Source organism: Lissotriton helveticus, chromosome 1_1, assembly GCF_964261635.1.
Source record: "Lissotriton helveticus chromosome 1_1, aLisHel1.1, whole genome shotgun sequence".
In the NCBI taxonomy this organism is placed as follows: Eukaryota; Metazoa; Chordata; class Amphibia; order Caudata; family Salamandridae; genus Lissotriton; species Lissotriton helveticus.
The window spans coordinates 1,944,186,193-1,944,208,681 of NC_136057.1; the positions used below are offsets into that span (position 1 = coordinate 1,944,186,193).

General features: G+C 45.0%; 1 protein-coding gene across 1 annotated transcript in view; it reads right to left on the reverse strand.

The window, feature by feature from the left end:
• Positions 1 to 2,361: 2,361 nt before the first annotated feature.
• Positions 2,362 to 22,489, reverse strand: part of SOAT1 (sterol O-acyltransferase 1) — a 190,181-nt gene continuing 170,053 nt past the window's right edge. Inside the window, exons 13-16 of the mRNA XM_078643762.1 lie at positions 18,748 to 18,846; positions 17,957 to 18,092; positions 17,471 to 17,616; positions 2,362 to 4,487 (exon numbers count right to left, since the gene is read on the reverse strand). Coding sequence (XP_078499888.1) covers positions 4,431 to 4,487; positions 17,471 to 17,616; positions 17,957 to 18,092; positions 18,748 to 18,846 — 438 coding nt within the window. The 3' untranslated portion in view covers positions 2,362 to 4,430. The remainder of the gene's footprint in view (positions 4,488 to 17,470; positions 17,617 to 17,956; positions 18,093 to 18,747; positions 18,847 to 22,489) is intronic.

A 22,489-nucleotide genomic window follows, 5' to 3' on the forward strand; every position in this document is an offset into this window, starting at 1 on the left:
TGGGGCCGGTGGCGGCGGCAGGGCCAGAGCCGGAGCAGGGACAAACGGTGCCAGGAACGGCGCCGCCTCCCAATGTGGATCCCAGGCCGGAACAAAAAGGTCCGGGAACCGGGGCAGGGGCGGACGGAACGGCACCCAGTGCGCCGCCGGGCCAGCAGGATCTGGACACGGGACCGCGGGGCCCAAAGGCTCGGCGGCGGGAGCCCGGGGCCTGTAAAGGCAGTCCAAGGCTGCAAGAAACTCTTGCACCTGTTTGGGAGTTGCCGACGGACCCCGGTATAGCGGGTAGGCCGCGGGATTCCCCGGCTCCAAAGGAGCCGCAGGGGCGGAGCCCCTGTCCCCCTCGTCTGCCTCCGGGGAGCGACATCGGAGAGCGAACGCGCTTCTTCAACTTCTTTTTATGGCGTCGCTTACTGGAATCTGAAGATGAAGACTTAGAGCCCGAGGAGCGACGGCTCCGGTACCGCGAGTCCTGGGAACGGCCCCTAGATGCGGAGCGGCGGTGAGAGGAATGCCGGACTTCCAGCAACTTCCGGCGCCGCTCCCGCAGGGCCTTCGGGCCATGACTCGTCAGTTTCGTCAGTCGCGGGAGTAATGGTCGGTCTCTAGGCAGTAGAGACACACGTCGTGGGGGTCCGCCACCGACATGTTACGGTGACACGACCCACAAGACTTAAGCCGGGCATCCCTAGGAGCAACCGGAGACAGAAGGGGCGACAAAAAGTCTCAAAAGAGTAGTAAAAAAAATGACTGAGGTACGTGCTAAATCCGGATCTGCGCGGAAAAAGAAAGAACTGACGTCAGCGCGCATGGGTGGCGCCTAAGTAGTCTCCGTGAAGTCATCTCAGCGCTCACGCCAGTGACTGGCGCGGAGCCGCACGACACCACCTACCGACGCGCAGGGGTACTGCTAAGCAAAACTTTCCAGATCCAGTTCGACGCCTGGGGATATTCTAAGGTAAGGAATTTATCACTAATGTGTCTCTTTCAGATGTAGTGTGTCAAAGGGAAATTGCTCTTATGGTTGTAGCGCTCTTGTGAAATGTATTCTAACACACTTCTCAGTGTATGGTAGGTAAAAGCAAATGGCGAAAATGATTGACACGCAAGCAAAAGCTGGATTTAAAATCTACACATCACGGTCCCCTCTTATAGTCAGTTGACTTCTAGGCTCTGCTGTTATGTTCTGTTATAATGAACTTGTAAGCCATGCCTTCTTAGCACTGCATAAGTCGACCTTATGGACTTACAGCATTGCAGCTTTATCTGCTTCCTTGATATCAAACATCCAGTGGGCCTATACCGCCTGAAAATCATTTTTTGATTTATTTTCGTTGCAGAGGGTTCTTTCATACTTAATAAAAGCGAAAGGATACGGTGGATCTCTACAGAGGACGTCTGCCAGAGCTCTGCATTTTAGCCACAAACTAATGAATTCCAAACCTGGATTAATTTTCTCATTCGCCCCCTTCTGTGTATTTTTGCTGGAGGTCTGGAACACATTTGACTGCTAAACTTTCCTCCTGAGCTAATGTGATACTTTCTACAGCTTCCTGTTGGGAGTTGAGGTATTTGCAGTCAATTTTGTGTTGGCATCGGCAGATCGCGATGTTTCACTCTCCATCGGTTGCCCCGTCGAGTTGTCTGTATATTTTTTAAATATCCGTTTAAAAGTTGTATTCACATTTTTCTCTAATTGGAGAGGTTAGCTGCCACCTCGACCCAGGTGAAGAGAGTTACATGAAATTAACAAGCATTGAAAATGCAATAGGTCTCGTCGTTAATTAAGTTAAAGCCTTTTGCTTTGCTAATGGTATTGTATAGCGAAGCAAATGGCTTTAACTTAATGAAAGGCGAGGTCTATTGCATTATAAATGCTAGTTAACTGAGACGCAGAGCAGATGACCTTTAAGCTAAAGGACTACCCTGCAAAGGCAACAAATAATTCCTTCTAAGCGGGTGCCACAGACCGAACCGAAAACACCAGTGAAGCTTTACAGGCCACTGGACCTGCCATAAGAAAAAAAAAAAAAAAGAGCGGCTAACCGGTCACGGTCTTCAAAAGAGTCCATAATCCTTTTTATAGAGGCAATGCTGATGGCAGACAGTATTATCATGCTAGACAAGCCATTGGTATTGCCTTCAAAAAAGGGATTATGGACACATCTTTCAATGAAGACGGATGTGAACTCCGAACATCTGAATAAAATGAGCACAGATAATAAGAACGGTTAACAGGTAGACCAAATAACACACTACGTGGCTTGTAAAACTGACCTCACAATTCCATATCTCCCACCAATTCGAGCCCCTCACCCAAGTCATGCTCACCTGCTACCAGAGGACCAGATCACGACTAGGTTTGTTTAGATAAATTTTATTAACGCAACCTTATACAGATCATTGGCAAGTGCACTTTGTCAAAGGACGGCATAAAAATATCACCACATACATAGAGGGCCTAATGCACAAATATTTTATCCACGTTTAATACAAAATGTTGGGGGAAACCGTAGCTGTCGTGGCTGCATCTACTGGCCTGGTCTAGAAAGTACTAATACGTTACTGCTGGCCAACCCGCACTACTCGCCAAATGGGTTTCTAAATATTACTGCTAACTACTGGGCACTCTTGGTCTAGCCTAAATAGCCTACTGTGGGTTTACAGAATCCTGCTAGACTCCTAGTGAGTCTGCCAGCAGAGCACTCAGTAGTCCATGGACAATACACCAGGCAGGGTCCACATACCACAAATGAGACGCATGTAGGAATTCTCAATTAGCTGTGAAGTTTCAAGTATTCTTCCGATATTTCTCCCTTATCATTAATACAAAAATTGACAAACATCAATATATAATCAGCTCTTGTTATTCTAACAGAAAGCTCCCAGTAAATAAAACCTGAGATACTAAAATTAAACAGAAAAGGCAGGCCAAACATCACAAAAAGAGTGTCAGCTGAATAACTACTTGAAAGATGTAATAACAGGAAGGGAGAAGCTCTGCTGGGTGATGTATCTGCTTCAAAACACCAAATTCCAGGATAGGCTCCCCTTGAAGTAAATATGTTGTTCAAAATTTTTCTTGACAAGATGGACAGTAACCCCATCACAAATTAATTCCGTGGGGTGGAACCTATCAAAAAGCCACGTATCTATGCCATACATCCAGGAAACCTTTATTTCCATAAAGCTATTGCCTGCAGTAGTCTTCTCCTAGCAGAACCATGGATAGGCCATGACTGACACCACGTCCCAGGGATATCTCCCCCAGGAACGAAGGAATGCTCTGAGGTGTCTCATTGTGTAGATGTCAGCCATGGCTCCTGTGTAGTAAACCATGGCACAAGCAGCTTTTCGATCAGGACACCACCCCCCAGGTCTTCTGGTCGGGAAGCCATTGCTCAGGAAAGCACCCATGTTAAGAAGCTACATATCATGATGATTCTCCTAAGAAGTCTAACCTTATTGTGGTCTACTCCTGGAGTAAAGTCAGGCTCACGAAGGAATACCACACAACTGGACAGTACTCTGGGAGCCTGTAAAAGCCGCACTCCAGGGTAGTTTTCAGAGTCACTCTGGATTTAATGTCAAGAAGTCTCACTGCAGGGTTCCTGTTATTACAGAAAACGTTTTTGGTAAAAAAACAAAGTAGTTTTCACACATGTCAATTAGGAAAATGTTTGGTCAAGGACGGAAGAAATGCCAAAGGCATATTAGTGCACAAGATCTCCAGCTGCAACAAAGCCAGACACATTCAATACGACCAGGATGTACAGTAATAGTTTGCTGGGGCCACAGCCCTTTCACATATAAATGAAAAGTCTTGATAACATTTGGAAAGCAGCATCCGTAGCCAACTGAGAAGACAAACAATGATTGATGTCGGCAGTGGCCAACTGTAGATCCTCCTTCAATTACAGCAGCAGGCTCTGCAGATCTACAGCTGCAACAAAACTGAAGGGTTGGAAGAAATTCCGGGTGCACGGAAAAGGATTTGAAAGCAATGGAATATAATACAGGCCATCTCAAAGAGAAATGGCAAGATCTTGGTCCGTCATAATGGAATATCTGGAATCTTTGTGAGGGAAATAAGAGGTTGTAATGACACATTCATCATCGTTGGGGTCTGGGTCCATTTGACACAGTCAGATTTTCGGACATAATGAAGAAAGTACATCAGCATTTCTATCTCATGGAAGCCCATGTAACCTTGGCTTGCTGTCAAACTCTCTGGAAATGTGCTTTGTGGCTTAAATGTTTAAAGCTGGGTCTGGACAAGATAAGCCATCCAACCAGAGCGCTCATCAGAAGCCTTTGGTAACCTGAACATCCTCTATTCAAAATATTTTTTCTTTTTATGGTCGAACATGGTTTCACTCCAACATCTGGATCTGAAAAATGAAGCGCAACCTCATGGCTCAATGCAGTGTTTAAGGTTGAGGCAGACAGTTCCAGGAGCGAGGTTTCACATAATCCAGAAATGTAGGCTGCAAAGAAAAGAAACAGAGTCAGTGCAGAAGGTCTATGCCAAAGTACAAAGCCAGACAAATAAGACACCCTATTATCAGCTTATGCGAAGAAGACATTTCACCATAGACTGATCCTGGAAATAAGATACCTCAACTATGACCAGGCAGCAAACAGTAAAACTCCCTCAATGCATACTTAAATGAGTGGGACACTTTCCACTGTTGGTGGAAGGCCAATGCACGTTACTGCTCGCTGTGGCAGGGAGAGGTATTTGCTTAGTTTGCACAGTGTGCGAGGAGTGGACATCAAGTTTCATTTTGTGCTGAGTCACAAACTGTTATACACGGTGTTCTATACAAGAAAAGAGAAACACATTTGCACACCTGAGCCGTAGCACTGTTAACATTCTTGCTCAGGGCTTTATCTGTGAAACCAGGATGGCAACATTCTGTAGAGAATTGGGGAGAGCTAGACACCCTCCACTTGAACTAAGACCGCTTGGATCTATGGTGAACTAGGAAGAGTGGTGTACCCTCAGAGTGTGCTGAGCCAGGGTGAGACAGTACAACTTCAGTCTGCGCTGAGCATGGGAAGGTGGTGCACCGTCAGTCCATGGGGAGTGAGGGTGGCCGGTACGCCTTCAGTCAACGCTGATGATAGGAGTGGCTGTAGTGTATGTTGGCAATGAAAGTGAGATACATCCTCAGTAGTAGTTCTTTATTCGATCATAATAGAGATCATTCACCAAATGTATAGACAGTCTTCCTGCTAAGATACATTGTACAAGAATACAGAAAAGTCATAGCATGAAAAGATTATAGAAATTTAGAATCATAAACAATTGAAATCATGTGACCGTTAACATTAAAAACAAGTGTTATCAGCAGTTGCAATGCTGTTTGCATATAATGCCTTAGCCTGTGTTGTCCTGAGTTTTACCTTACAGTTAACAGCTTAGACCTAATGCACCAGGTGTAAAGCAAGTTCCGTGACATGGCGAATACTAACCATTTAGTAGAATCTGATCTAAGTACTCGCAAAGCTTCTACTGGTCGCCTGAATAAGAGCCGACATAGTTATTAGCCACTTTTTCCTGATCTGAGCATAACGGGGACAAAAAACATATAGTGGTATAAAGATTCAGGACTAAGGGAGAATGCTGGGCACATCGGGGTTACAGTAGTCTGAGTCCATCTACTTCCAATATAATTCAAAGATAGAGTTCCATACCTGAATGGTAAGTAAAGTGCACATGCATGTGGGGGTTCAATTTTATCCATGATCGCGTCAAATAAAAATGTACATTTCAACTCTAAAAATCTACCTGTTAGAAAGCCCTGTACTGCGATGACATAACAGGAGTCCTGGATGTAAGCCCATAACTTCACTTTTAAGAGAGGTAGTGCATCTTTCATCAAGAATATGGGGTCTTCCCAGATAGCCTTCAGCCTCCGTCTAGTTAGCCAATACCTCACCTCTTTAAACCACTTCACCCATCTTACTGCTCCATCGAGGGTCAGTACTTCCACTACAGCATCTTTTACTGGAACTTGGGCTTTACTGGTCTACATTCGGACCCAAAACAATAGAGATTTCAATTATGCTATGTGTTTAAAAGTTCTTAGGCCAAGGACTAACCGGACCAGGAAAAGTGGAGTACTATTTGGCAGTTTTAGTAATGACCTTATAAAATGTATTTTCTGCCAGCTCTAGGCTCTTTGTCTAGTCCAGGTCCCACAGGTCTGTCTTGTGAAGTACTGCCCCCAGACCTCTGGCTCAGTGAATTTCTAGGGCTGGAGAAGTAGGGTGATAAGCAGATTGATTACATTTTCTGACCACTGCTGAGTCAACGTACTGTAAGGTGAGGGTATTCTTTTGAATTTGTTCGGACAAGGTTGAGTTGCTATTCAGTCCGACTCTTAGGTAGTCAAAAACCTCGACTTGTTCAAGCATGCCTGAGCCCAGTTTGATTTTCCCTTTGAAGCAACGGTGGGGGTTTGGTCTTGGAGCAATTTATCTCTAGACCAAAGTCAGTGTAGGCTGTTGCAAACCTGTGCAATATATTTTGCACACCCATAGGGATGTTTGCAATCAGTAGTGTATCATCTGCGAACAGGAGTGAAGGGATTTGTCTGCCTGCAAGCTTAGGAGCGTGTTCAAATTGTACAAAGCTTGGAGCAGCTCATTCATGTATAGGGTAAAAAGGGTTGGATCTAAGATTCAACCTTGTCAGCCTCCTTTATGCACTCCTATCTCCCCAGTGAGTTTGCCCTTCTGGTTCCATCGAACCTGGCCATAGTTGTCCTGGTGCCTACACATTGTTGTAATAGCCCATTTGGCAGACCGAGATCCCAGAGGGCGACCCATAATTTGGTGCGATTTATGGAGTCAATTGCTTGCTTAAGATCTACGAACATGACAAAGAGCACCCTTCCTAATGATGACTTCCTTCAAGGTGAGCAGTAAAAAACAGAATACATGATCTAAGATGCTAGTGGATTCCCTAAAGCCAGCTTGTAGGTGGGACAGTATATTGTTTTCCTCGATCCAAGTATTTAGGTGCATCAGGATCAATTTACTGAAAACTTTCTGTGCTGTATCTGGGAGGCCGGTTGGTCTATAGTTTGAGGCGCCTTTCCAAGTACTTGGGATAGCTCCTCCTCGCGCATTTGCGAAAAAAATTAAGTATTGGACAGGACCCCATATAATAGGTTCTGAGCAGTAAAGATCCCCGGTATCCTGTCTAATCCTGGGGCTTTGCCCTGTCCCAGGCTAATTGCAGACACAGTTTCTTCTAAAGTAAAGGAGAGTACTTCTTCAGGTACTTCCTCTAATGAAAGGTTTGGGTCGTCCTTTGGGATCTTAGAGTCATTATTGGTGCTCTGCACAGCATACAACTATGTAAAGTGTTTCTCTCAAACAAGTGGTTGAGTGAAATAATCCTCTTATTTCAGTATGCACTGTACCTTTGGTCAATAAGTGCCAACATGATTTGCCAGCTTTCATTCTTGATGCTTTGGCCAAAACGCTCCAATTCTCTTCCTCCCAACATTTCTAGCCTCTGTCTGAGCCTTGTTGTAGACTCTTCTTTGCGCTACAAGAGCACTCCTCCCCCCTTTACTGCTGCCATTAAAGCGGTCTTAGCCTGTGTGCAGTGTCTGTTGAACCGGGGCAGATCCCTACATCCGGGGGTCATGCTTGCTGTCTGTCTAGAGAAGTTGCACTTGATTGCCTTAAGAAGAAGGGAAAAATTAGACATGATAGTGAAGTCATCGTATCCCAAGTTGCTCAGATTTATGAGCGCAGACACTACCTCGGCATATATGTTAGCTAGAGACTTCTCATCTGGGGCTATGTGGCTCCATTTGATCCATCTATCATTGTTCGAGGTGACTATGGGAGAGGCCTACCTAACAGGGCTCTTAGACAAAAACAATGTCGACTAAACCCAAAACCATTGCTTTATTAGATAATCAATCCTGCTACGGGCATTCACCCTCTTAAATCTGAATGTTGCTTCTAAATCAGATTGCGTCCTTCCGTTGCAGACACGAACTCCCTGGGTTAGGGTAAAAGCTAGAACTTGCTGCCCCACCTTTGAACATCTCTTAAGCGGGGGCGCCTGCAGTTTGTTATTTTCACCTCTTGCACAAGGTCCAGGATGTAGGCCACAGGCTCATACGTCACATTGAAATCTCCGGCAACAATAAAAAAAAATCCCTCTGTCCGAGTTGTCTAGGAAGTTGTTCAAAAGTGTTAATGTATTAGATTCCTGACTTGAAGCGATTATACATATTAATCTTATGGCAAACTCCCCTTTTATAGATATAAGGTTAACGTCTAGAATATCAGCTCGATATTAAGTCTAGTAACTTTGCAGGCCAGACTTGTCTTGACACAAATAAGTAGACCTCCAGAATGTCGACCTGCCGGTGAAGGTCTGGCATGGATACTATAGTTAGTATACCTACTCTGGAAATTGGTTCCTTAGACCATGTTTCCTGGATCATGCATATATGGCATTCATCTATTAGATTAGCCCAATTGGAGTCTGACAGTTTGGACCCTAGCCCTGCCGCGTTCCATGAAATGACTCTTAATTGGTCTTTAGGATTTGGGAACACCTGTAGCATAGGGCCCTCAACTGGCTCTTCTGTACCCGAGTTTGCGTCATGGTCTAACAGGACATAGCCTTGAGAAAGGTAGTTTGAGTACTATGTGGGGTATTAGCACCTAGGAGTCTAGTCCTCTGGGGATGACTTATTAGTTCTTTGACTGGATTATTTTTGTGTTCAGTGGGACCCCTTGTGAATCAATCTTGGCTGTCAAGGTCAGTTAGAGGCTGAAACCTATTATTAGTGTTTGGAGCGTAGGTGTAGTGGCCCCGATGCTGAATCAAAGTTGGGCAACAGGGGCTTGGTGTAAATGCACGAGGATACTTGAGGTGACTGTAAAAATACCCCAAGGGCACAATACTGATCCGATAGTCTAACCCCTGTGATAGCTCATACCCGGATTTGATCAGTTCTGCTAGATAAGGGGACCTACAGTTGACCACAATGGAGTCCCCCTGAATGCGTTTCCTCAAGGCGACTCACCATTCCACTCTTCTAGCAAATAAAATGTTGCGATAGCTGGAAATAGAGAAATCTGATTTGCATGACAACCAGTGGCAAACGTTATTTTTCAATTGGCTTAGAGACTCTATTTTACTTACTGGTAGGTGGGGAACATCAGTTAGAATTGCCACGTAAGGGCAGCACCCCGAAAGAAGATCCAGCTTCTCCTAATTGGGGATTCCATGCCTTTGGTATTCTGGAAGGGGGCATTTCTCTATGTTGGATCTTCCTTCGCTGCTACTGCTACTTTGATTGGCACAGACCTCACTTCCCCATAGATCTGAGTTTTTGGTGGCCTCAGCTCTAGGTACAAAGCTAATTTATAAGACCAATTGCCCCAAGCTCTCCAGCTCCTGTGGTAAAATCCCTAGCACGTTTAGTGGCATGGCAGATAGCGGGGGCGGATTCCCACATATGGGTTTGAGACTGTCTCTTAGTTCTATTTGCCTCTTGGTCGCCTGTATCGGCCCTACAACTCCACACTGCTGGGCTCAATGGGCTATCAGACTTCCTAATGTCATCTAGAGTGCTCTGTAGTTTTGGCATGGCAGACTCCAGTTTACTAAGTCTCTGCAAAAGAGGGGAGAAATTAGCAATCAGGGCTGATTCCAGTTTATTAATAATTTTGTTCAGGATCAGCCTAGGTGCAAAGTCAGGATCACTGTTTGAGTTAGCAACTCAGTCTTGTCTGTGCAAGTCGACGTAGGTAAATCTTTTATGTCCCCCCTACATTGGCAGGTGTTTGAAGTCAACTTTGATCTAGTGCATGCCGTTTGAATTGGGCTGCTATGTTTTATTTTATTTTCCTCTTTGTTGGAGGCCGGTTAGTGGCTGTTACAAAGAGATTGACAGAGGTTGGGGCATTTAGGGCTGTTGACAGGGCCCCAGTAGCAACTCAATCTTGGTGAATAAAGTCACTTTGAGCAGCTGCGAGGTCTTGGGAAGAGATATGGTCTACATGCAATGAGTGAATTTCTCCCCTATCCATTGGTACTCATTATCAAGGACTCTTGTAGCGCACCAAGAAAGCGTCAAGCTTGGTTGGTGCTTTAGGGTCTCTTGGGGGAGCCCTCTTTAATTGGGTAATAGCCATTACATCGCAGTTGTTACCCTGCATGTCATTACAACGCAAGTGTTACCATGCATGCATTGTAACAACGCATAGTCTTTACTATACATTTTTCTTTTACAACGTATGTGCTTTTACCACGAATGCTTTACAACAAATTTCGTTGTAGAGGTATGTATGGCAAAAGCACATTGCTTGTAAAAAAAAAAAAAATGCGTAGTAAAGACTATGCGTAAAAGATCTTGTAAAAAAGATAGGCGATCCACGTCGTTGTGAGGAAACAGGCTCTACAGCGCAACAACGTGCATCATCCCTCAGACGACAAGAGCAAACCAGGAACCACGAGGGGAGACAGGTAAGGGGGATTGGGCCTGGGGTGGGGATTACTATTTTAGGGAAAAGGGGTAAGGGGGGGTCGTGCAGGGCAGTGTTTTAGGGTAGAATTGTGCAGGGGTAGTGTTTAGGGTAGGGTCGGGGGTCGTGCAGGGTAGTGTTCCAAGGTAGGAAGAGGACTAGGGGTCGAGGGAGGGTCGTGCAGGGGTAATGTTTTAGGGCAGGGTCAGGGGATCGTACAGGGTAGAGTTTTAAGGTAGGGAGAGGACTGGGGGTCTGGGGGGAGGGTTGTGCAGGGTAGTGTTTTAGGGTAGGGTCCTGGGGGTCATGCAGAGTAGTTTTTTAAGTTAGGGAGAGGACTGGGGGTCAGGGGAGGGTCGTGCAGAGGTAGTGTTTTTGGGTTTAGGGTAGGGAAGAGGATTGGGGCTCGGGTGGTGCAGGGATAGTGGTTTAGGGTTTAGGGAAAGGATTGGGGTCATGCAGGGGTAGTGATTTAGGGTAAAGTTGGGGGGTCGTGCAGGGTAAAGTTTTAGGGTAGGGAGAGGACTGGGGGTTGGGAGAGGGTCGTGCAGGGGTAGTGATTTAGGGTTTAGGGTAGGGCCTGGGTGGGTCGTGCACGGTAGTATTTTAGAGTAGGGAGACACTGGGGGAGGGTTGTACAGGGGTACCGATTTAGGGTACGGCAGGGTAGTGTAAGTGACCTTAATGACTTTTACCAAGTGTATGCCTATAGCACGCCTGCCTTTGTGTTGTAATGGCTTGCGTGGTAAAGGCATATGCATGATAAAAGAATGCGTTGTGATGGTAGGTCGTCGTAGAGGTACTTGCGTAGTAATACCTGCAATGTAATGGTATGCGTGGTATTAGTATGCGTAGTACCGTCATACATTACTCTTGCCACAACAGACTCTGGGGCTTGTAAGAGTCCTGACCCGTGTGTCCCGCAGAGTTTACTGGCGTCCCGTAGCAGCTGATATGTGCCTCCGGGTGCAGTGTGGCAGCGTGGAGTGGGCGGCAATGCTGCAAAAGACTGTGGGGCTTGTAGTAGTCCTGCCCCCTGTATCCAGTGGAGTACACGGGCGACCTCAGTATCTGCTGAGTCTGGGTGGCTGTAGTATGTGCTAAGCAAGGAAGAGTGGTATATCCTCATTTGGTGCGGAGCAAGGATGAGAGTAGTGGCGATCATCAGTTCTATGCAAGGAAGGGTGGGGCCACTCTGGCTGTGCTGAGCCAGAGCGGCTACAGTGTATGCTGAGAAGAGGAGAGTGGTGCACCCTCATCCAGTGCTCAGCCAAAGTGGCTATTGCCTGTAAGGAGCAAGGGCTGGCTTCAATCAGGCCTGGGAGGAGATGCCAACTTCAAGCAAATTCCAGTAGAGTAAATTACTTCAAAAGGAGTAATGGGATAAGGCAGCAGATGATACACCTGCATTTTAATGAATAGGGAAGATAAGTTGTCCGAAACATTAAGGTCATCCAGGTTTGTTAACCAAAGGCAATAGGAATGGCCTCAGTTCCAGCGAAATCATGTAAGAGAAAGAAAGGCACAAACAGGACCCAAAATCACTGCCAGGCCTGAAAGCAAGAACACCCACGTCTATAGTGAATGCCAGAAAAATGCCTCCTGTTTGCCCTAAAATTTTAACAGGTAAAGGTCCAAAACACGGTCATGGATGAAGTAATATAATTACTTACAAAGCGCAGGTATACCATCATGTAGCTAATTTATCCTAATTAACATCATAAAGTTTAGTAAGATCAAAGCACTAAGATGCTCCCTGTCATGTTTAGGATGAAAGGCTGCAAAAACTGCAGTACCTCATGGGCTGATAATATCTGCACTGAAATACTGGATGACTTGATGGCAGACCGAGTATACGTAGACTGTCTTACTGAGATCAATTCATTACACATGTTGCACAGTTTTTGAAATCCAGACTCCGACATGAGAAAAGCAGGTAGGTAAGCTGAACATAAAAAAATTACAAAATAGATCCTTCCCTCTGGAAAGTATTCTTAAGAATCTCATACCTGGTGCACTCTGCTTCCTAGTGCCTTTTCACCTAAGATGTTGATTAAGGAGACTGCTGTTCATCTGTGCATGTCAGAGCACTACAGCTCTGTAACCTTGCAAGCAACAAAGCCACCCAAGATACGTTTGTTAATGTATTAATATGGTGAATAACTCTGACAAACAAAATACCTTTGGTAACACCTTTCTGGCAGAGACTTTATATAACCACAGATTCCTCACTTTGCGAATTTCCCCAGGTGCAGAGTGGCTCTGGATAACTTTTTATAGCAATCCCCCAGCGCATTGGTAAGTGGAGTTGAGGGGCTCAGCATCAGGTTGGTCCCGCCTCAGATGTGATGCTGGGGCCACTATATCTGCACCATCCCCGCTCACCGATGCCCACTTCTTTCAGATCCCTTTCTGTGGAGTCCGATGTGGAGCCCACAGAGATAGAATATGCCGGTGTGCAGATCTATAGGTTGGAATCTTACTGATGTGTGATACGAGTCCATTCCACAGAATGGGAAGGAGGGCAAAAGTGCTTTGCTAACCTGTGAAGGGACACCCAGGTGGCAGCCTGGCAGATGTCCAAGACTGGCACACCATGAGCCAGTGCAGTGGTAGTAGCCTTGCTCTAGTGGAATGAGCATGCAACCCTTGTGGGGGATGATTCGTGGCTAGCTCAGCACATAGCAGAGCTTTATGCATAAGACAATCCACAGGGAGATGATTCACTTTTGCACCAGTTTCCCTGTTATGGCTCCAGAGAAGTCTATTAAAAAATGGACTGTCCAATCGATGGTCTATGGTTTGACAGATGTAAAAGCAGAGGACCATCTTAGGATCAGAGGGGAGAGGTGGATCATAAACAGCTGGCAGGGTGATACCTGCCCTGTGGGCCTGTCTAACTTTGGCAGGAATGCAACTTTTGTCCAGAGGAGCAACTTGGCTGGGAAGAAGGATGTATATGTTTGTTGGATGGATAAAGCCTGGAGTTCGCTTACTCATTGAGCAGATATTCTCAAGATAAGAAAGCTCAAGTTATGGTGAGCAGGTGAAGGAAGCAACTGTGCATCGGTTCAAAGAAAATGCACATCAGATATGCAAGAACCAAATTAAGGGCCCATTGCTGCATCACAAAAGATGTTGGAGGAAACCTGTGGATCAGCCCTTTCAAGAAACACATCACAACAGGTGATATGAACAGGGATGGCTGACGTGGCAACCTAAGATGGCTGAAAAAAAAAAAAAAGATAGCTTTGAACTGTTGTCACAGGAAGGCTGTGCTTGGCTAGAGAAAGAAGATGGCTTGGCTTGTAAAGGTTGAATGTCACCGGAAGAACACCAGACAGCAAACTTCTCGCAGCGACCCATATATACAATTTTTATGGAAGGACGCCTGGCTGCCAGGATGACACGAATATCTTCAAGTGGGGTGGGTGGCGGGGAAATCGAAGACCATCAACTGTCACTGTTCAATTTATTTATTTTAAAACACACCTCTTTAAGGCCAAGTCGCCCTTCGCCCCAGAGAGGCAATAGCCATCAAAGGGGTTGACCATTAGCAATTTATGGACATCATTAGAAAAGACCGTGGAGCAACGCCAGGCATGGTGCTGAAATACTACACTGGTTGTGACTGTCCTGCCCAGACAGTCAGTAATGTCTTAGTCAGAGCGAGGGAGTTTTTTGCTGTGTCCTGGTCGTTTTGGATAAGCCACTATAGTGTAGGCCAGATGTTATCTGGGACAGCTGGAAAGATGACACCAACTCAGTACCACAAAGCATGCAAGCAAGCAAACATTTTCCCGAGCGGCAGCTGGTATTGACTGACCGGAGGACAAGCCTGGCAGATGAAAACATCAGCTTAGCGAATGTCTCCATGCATTACGACTCAGTGTGGTGGGTTGGTCAGAAAAGCATTGGGGTTAAGATGACTTCTGGACGTTTGCCCCAGCAGGATCCTCTGAGTAATATGTTGCAGGAAGAAATCTGGATACCCGGTAGCAAACTTATGCCACTTTGCCACCTATTAACTAGAGGGCAAGATCCTGGTGGCTCAGGTGCCCATCAGTACACCTTTGTGGCCATAACCAGGTTAGGGAAAGATAAAACAATATTCAGAGAGGTATCAAGGCCACTGACATCCTGCAAGTCTAAAAATAGAATAGGTTCTCGTCATCATATGGAGTGTCATCAGCATCATTCATAATCAGCTTGTAGTTGTGAGGAGTACGGTCCTGAAGGCGAATAAAGAAAGGTCTGTGTTTGTATTTGAGCTTCGGAGTCTGGGCTGGTTACATCGGTTGTGGCACCGAAGGCAGTGTCAGGAGTTGCACTGGTGCTTGTGGAGCCATGCTCAGAGAAGGAGTCAGACAGTTGAGTGGCATAGTCTGCATCAGGGATAAATCTGCCGGCGGTAACTAGACTGGAGGCTGCCTTAGATCCTTTGAGCACAAAGGAGCGACAGAGGGGTCTGAATGATTACTTAGCAAGGGCCAGTTACAATTTTTGAAGTTGTTGTAGCATCGCTGATGACCCGGAGAGTTTGTGGCACATCAGAAGCAGCGCCAGAATCGTTGCAAATTGGGGGAATGAATACACAGCCTGAAGATACTCGAGGGGAGGGGGGTGGGCAAGAGGGGTTGCGTTGCTCCAAATGGTGGGTGTGATGGAGCAACAAGGTATCTATCTCTTCGGTTTCTTTCACTTTTCTGACCTATCTGAGCTTCAGCACTTAAACAATGAACGATCTCAAAGTGGAGATCAGCCTTGGGATCACATCCACGACCTCAAACGAAACTAAGTCATCTTTATTTTCCTTTGAAGGACTGCGATGACAAGTATGGCTTAACGGTCACGGATGGCCTTGCTGTTCATTTTTGCAGAGCAGTCACACTGGGCAGAGTCTTGTCATGAGCTGTGACACCATTGACAGAAATCATAGGTGTGAATCAATGACGGCTGGCAATGGCAGTCCCTACATTGTTTGAACCATATTGTTTTGCTGAGACATGTGCCTTGAACACTGGATACATTTGGGGAGAGAATTTTTGCCAGGCTGACAGGTTTTGAAGGAGGTCCGGATCAGTGTGGGAAGGCGCAGAAAAAAAGGAAAGGATGTCAGTGTGTAGAGGTGGATAGATTATGGTGGCCAGGCATCACATCTCAACGCGGGTGGACCCTACACAGAGCTGCATGACCCCTACAGTTGCACAGAGGATTGCTATAAATATTGTCCTGATACAGTCTGGCGCCTGGGGAAATTCACATGTGAGGAATCTGTAGTTGAAATCCTCTATCACAAGCAGTCATACTTGTACAGCAAGAGTATAACTGCATCACAGTTATTCACACTCCTACTGTACAGGTTCCACTGTATCACAGTTTATGACTGCATCACAGTTATTCACCTTCAAGACAAGCATTTTGTTGGGTTAATATGGTGAGAATCTGATGCAGTCAAACTCACAAACTAATATGACCCCATCACAGTTATTCACCATACTGACAAGAAAATGCTTAGGTGCTTTGGTTAGCTTTGTAGCATGTAAGATTACAGAGATGTAGCGCTTTCACATACATAAATGAAGGCAATTAACTTTAAAAACATCTATAATAAAAATGGCACACACAAGCACAGCACACCACAGCTCGCTCCGCAATAGGAGTCTTCCAGCGTTTACTAAAGAGAGTGCCTTGTACAACTCTAAAAACTTGCAGTGGTCACATGGAGTACATTTCCGTTTAAACCGACCTTTTCCTGAACCATGCTCTGCAGCGAGATTTGTAGCAGAAGAGTGAGTTTAGTCGCCCATGCTCCTTCCTGGAGCACCAGGCTTTATCCCACCCTCAATAAGAAAGGGAGGCGCCGAGTCTTAAACAAACCCCAGAGTCCGGGTGATTCTTAGATAGTTGTCCAAGGAGAATCAGAGATTAGTTATATATGGGCAGAAGAATGCTTATTAGGTTATTGACTTGAACAGTCACCTGAATAAAAATGGAACTGCCCAGCACCACAGAACGCCCATGAACTCCCAAGCAGTCTCAAGTCTCCTGTTGGGACTTTTGAGCAAGCATTCAAGAAGGTTCCTAGACTTCCGCACAGTGGCAAATTAGGAACTAGACAAGTCCATGCCCTCTAGATATCCCAGTCCAAGTAAGACAAACTAATTCATGAGTAGTGATGTACATGACAACCTGTACATAAAACATTTATGCCTAAGCATTTAACTATAATAAAGGCATTACCAATAAAGTAGTGATATCTGACTTATGAGCAGCTATGCCCGTATGTGTACCCTGTTTACTGCACCTATTAACTGTTGTTCTGCCCCAAACATCACCTAGAGAAGTGCTGCTCTTAGACGACATAATACTAAAGTGAAAGCAATAGCCCTCCCTGATCTCATAGGAAGCAGGCACATACTAGTGTGATCACAGTTCATGGTTAGTGAGGAGCTGTAAGGCACGCATCATTACTGCAAGATAGAAGAGCTCTGGCTTCCGGCATAGAGTAACCTCAGACAGTGACAGAGAAAACATGGTGAATAAATGAATCTAGCCACTTTGCTCTCACTTCTCCAGTAGTAATATTGCAGCAGTAAAAGGAATTTTGGCAAACCACGAGTTGAGGACACCTTTTCAGACTGCAGAGTTGTAGGGGAACCCAGTACTACTATGGTTTCCTAGGGCCTGTTGCCCTTTCATTTGCTTTTGTTAAGATGAAACCCTTTGCTGGATCAGAGAAGTTAACTAGCAGGTACCCTGATGTAGCAAACAAAGGATGAGGCTCAGTATCTCTGAAGAAAATATGATATATTTGAAAACATTATAACTATTCCATATGGGACAAGCAGGCAAAGAACATTAACAAACTGTAAACACAGCAGCTCCTCAAAGGCTCCTACTTAGTCATTCTCTCCCACACCACATCTTTACCCTTCCTTCTACCACCATCACTCACATTGGTTACAGGACAATGCCTTTGGGCATACCACTCCTGCGAGTACAGGCAGATAAGAACACCTTGCCCAAGGAAGAGCGACGTCCACATCACTACATTCCAGATCGGCCCGTTACGTCGGTCATGAAGAATGAAATTGAAGAGCACTGTGGAGGGGAAATCAATAAGGGGCGTTAGATCATCATGGTTATGCTTAAAAGATGAACAAGGGAAAGAGCCACACTTCTGTCCTACTGTATTTCCCATCATACTCACTTTACTCCCCCCACCACATTTTCCTCTTACTATCCAATTTTCTTCCACAACCCTATTTTTGCTGGCTCTACTTCATATTCTCTCAACTCCTCACCCAATACCCTCAACTTCTTGCTGCATTTTTCTTCAACATCTTCGGGTTTAGCTTGAAATTTTCCCTTAGCTCTCATTTTCTCTGCACTCTTAATATCTCCCTTATTTTCTTTGACCTGACAATATTTTCTCACTTACTTCCGAAGCACATGAAGAGGATGAAGAGGACTGGATAGAAGAAACCGAAGCAGATCGCCAATACATACTCGTGCACAATGGCAGAGACCGTAAATACTGACAGCATTGCCGCTACTTTGAAGCGCTTTCCGGTAAACTGAGAAATAAAATTAAGAAAGGTGTAAGAAAAGGATCAGGTAGGAGTACAGTGTGGAAGGAAAGAAGGGTGAAGAGACGGACGAGAGCATGAAAAGAAGGGTATCCAAGAAATAAGAAAGAGGAGCAGATGGAGAGGGGGAGACATGATAAGGATAGTAAGTCAAGGGTAAAACAAAGAGAAGCATCAGCAAAGAACTAAATGGCTGTAAAACTGTGAGATATGAATCGTGGTAGAGACACAGACAAAGGCTTGGAGGCCAACACTTATAGAAGGATCAAAGTTATAAAAAGAAAATGCCAGGGCACGTGAGTCACGGGTTCCAACTGCTGAATTGATAATTAGATTGCATAATGGAATCAGAGGAGGTGGTGGGGATGGACTAGAGGGAAGAGCATAGAATGTGAAATACAGATTTAGGAAGCAGTTAGGAAGGTCAGGTGCATCAAGCCCGACTATATTCAATATCGCAGGCACCACATGACTCCAGATTCAACCATGCTTCCTCAATTACTGCAGGAGTATCGGCTCCAGACATCTTAAAACATGTACAGATTTGCCCCCAAATAGAAGTGGTGAAGATCATGTCATACATGCCTTCCCCACAGAAAGTGAACGACCGCCACGGAGGCATGCACTGGTCTAGAATACTCACCGACAGGAAGTCGCGGTAGACGTAATTGTACAGCCAATCATGCACGACTACATTCCAGGTTCTGTAATAATTGGAAAAGGATGTAGAATTCCACCAGTCCTGGGAAATAAAGGATATAATGAAACCTTTAACTAAAATACATTGTGTCCTTGTGAGAACCACAAATGAAGGAGATTAGCAGTTTCACAAACGCAACTTGTTTATCATCAGGTCATTAGATACGAATTACTGGTTAAATTCAACAGGCTCTTCTTACAATCGACAAAAGGCTTGATGAATTAAATGCTCTTTGCTGGAAACTTCTGTGATCTAAAATTAAGAAGACAATTTCATCAAGGCCAACTCAAGACCATTATTCAACGGCTAGTAAATTGAAAATTGTTAAATTGGCTAATAGTAACACTGGTTATCTGCATTGGTTGGAGATGGCAGAAGTGATTATATAAATATATGTCTTTCAGATTTCTGTGTATACTGTCTCAAATGTCCATGTAATAAGTACTACATTGGCAGCACTATACATATGGCCAAATTAAGGGTACTAGAACATATGAGAGCCATCACAAATGTGAATAAACAATATCCTGTAGTCTTTCGGGCGAAGCAGAGGACCAGGGTATGTGCGGCTCAAACTCTGGAACCTTTAGCACGCCTCATCCCCTGGGGCGTCTTAATTTGCAGTCTTAGGTTGGACATCAAGCACCAAGACAAGTAGGTACCACTGTTAGGGTACTTCTTTCGACACAAGTGTGGGTTGGAAATTCACCCATATTTATTGTCCTGAAGAAGTGCCATGGATCATTTTGGCCACTAGGAGAGCGAAACATGTTGACCAAAGCTTGACCAAATTAAGGGTGCAAAAAACAGACCACTAGGGTACATTACTACTCAATTAGTAGCACTAACCCTTGAGGTTTTTTAATCTGACAGGGGAATCCAGGTATTAAAAGTTTAGGTGCTATACCCAATCAGTTTTAACTCGCATCACACCACAATCAACACCCCTCCACCCAAATACTACTTACGCTCAAACGGCAAAAAAACAAAAGATCTCTGCTAAAGTGACCCTTCAGGGGACACATAGGGCATTTCAGCGCCGACCCGACGAGGAGCAATTGCCCTTTGATGAAGCATGACATCCCTGGGATGTGTGAGGGCAACATGAAACAGTCTTGTTGACTGTTCCTCACCATCTGTCCAACTTTTTCTCCTTCTCCCTTCTAGGAACAGTGACCCCTATTTTTGCATTTAAGCCTGGCATTTTGAGACTGAACACTCAAGTAAGGCAAATTTACTCAAATGTTATGTTCTAGACCGACTACCCATCAATATAGGAGGAGGCAACAGAGGTATGGAATTAAGACGCTTGGAATCAAGATACATAATTGAATGCCAGACCATGCATCCTAGAGCTCTCAATTACGATGAAGAGCTAGCAGTACCTTTAGGATAACTTTGGATCCCATGTGTAGTCTGATGACTGGCTATTATTACCTGTTGATGCTCTCTCCTGGATAGAATATGTATAATAGAAGTAACACCCCACTCTTCCAAATCCCTTTCGGGTATTTATAATTTCTTCCATTTTTCTATGTTATTTTAATACATATTGTTTTTAATGGGCTAAGTTAGGACACACACTGTTCTTGATGCTCACTTGGGCATAATTGTGCACAAACCAACAAGGTCAGACAACATAATAATAGAGGATATGGACCGCCCGGGGATTGTTGTTCTCGCACAACTTTCCATGTCATTCTGTATTCTTTACTGTTATTTTTCTTATTACGAGGCATGATTTTGATTCATGATCAATTGTGTACTATACAATGCGTCATGATATTGGTATATTTATCTTGCCCAATATTAGAAAGAACAAGCATTTGCAATGCAATAGGTCTCGCATTTGCAAGAGTTTAAGCTATTAGCATGGCAAATGACAATGCCTTTTATTTGTTTTAAAAACCAAAACATAAATGAAAGACATTGTCATTTAGAATGCGAATAGCTCAAACTTGCATAAATGCAAGACATATTGGTGGTCTTTAGTGGGACCAGAGTGCCTGCGAAGGAGATGATCCCGGTATTGAAATTGGAAATGGCTCTGTGGAGGTTGTTGCGGTGCTGTGGTCGGTGATATAAGAACACTGAGAACCAGCATTGTTCAAAGATCTTTTTCCAGTGACATCATTAAGATCTGCCGATGGCACTCCTGTGGTGGTGAGGGAAAGCTAAGTAGAAGCGGACAACGGCATGGTAGAATCAGCTGAGGGGTGTGGGCTTGTCCACTGGGGTTTATCTGAGGCTGGTGAAGCTGGAGTCCAATGGGTATCCAGTGGCGTGGTGTGGCCTTCCACTCGCTGGGTGAGTCTGAAATGTGTCGGGTCTTCTGGGGAGTTGGTACTGTTGGGGTTGGTGACGTCTCCCAAGGTGGTTGAGGTCATCTAGGAGGATGAATGTACTGGTGTTGAGTATCAAGAGGGCAATGAAAACTGCAAATGTACTTCTGATTGTGGCTCGTGTCTAGGGAGTGGGGAGAGAGGAGTTATATGAGAATGCCGGTCAGTGTGTAGTTGACGGGGATGTACAGTTTGAAAGTCAGGTTTTTCATGTTGCTGTTTGTCAAGGAAACGAAGCACTGCATGTGCTCTTTGTAGATGATGGGGACTACCCCTCAGGGACTGTTAATCCTGTCCTGCCTTCCGATCTTATACCTGGGGTGATAGCTGTGCCGATGTTGGGAGTTGTCGATGTGTGAGTCATCCAGGTGCCTGTCAAGATAAGCAGGTAATGTGAGTCGTCATGCAGCAGGTGGCAGATACCAGGGGCATGTTTGGTGAGGGAGCAGGTGTTGAGGAGGAGGTATGAAATGGGAAAGGGGGGGGGGGGGGAGTGTTGGTGGTTGGGGAGGGGGAGGGGGTTTCACATGAGCATGAAGCCCAAACTCATTTAGTATCTTCTATGGGATTCCCTGATGTAGAAAGGTGTCTTTTCTACATGTGCATACTGGGATAGGGTAATGTGGTAACCAATCACTTCCAAGCTTCATAAAGGCCAACAAAATGACTCTGGACATAATCACTATGTATGTATGGTCCTTCTACTGTGCATAGACCAAAAGGGTTGCAAAGCAGCCAAACCTTTCCTCTTTTCACAAAAGGCCACGGGCAATAAGTGCCATAGCTCGTCTTCCATTATACATGATGTTGTGGTCGAGAAGACAGTCTCAATATTCCCTTTATTTCACTGTCTGTGAGAATGGATTGGGAGACAGTCGCCCTTCTTCCACGTCCTGAAGGGGTGAAGCAGCATTTAAACCAAGTCTCTTGTTGCACGATAAATGGATGGACTGAAAACACCTTTGCATGATTAAGAATAGCCATCTACAAAGTCAATTTACAGGACTTATTTTGACAGTTAGATAAGTTAAATCACGTTCCTCAATCCTGAATAATACTGCTAAAGGGTGGGGGGTGGGGGGCGGGGAGAGGCTGCGCGGCTGCTGCACCCTACAGACTGGTTTCAAATTAGCCACAATGCTCCAGCTCTTCCGCTAATCCAGAGAATGGGGTGTTAATGACTCACTAGAGGTATTCACTAGCAGCTGTCCTGGAATACAAAAACAGTATATTTTCACTGAAAAACCAAGACAACTAACACTACCTCGACTGAAGTCCACCTTTGAACTGAATAAAGCAAAGAGTCCCACACCTCAGTTGTTTTGGATAAACCCAAGGGATTC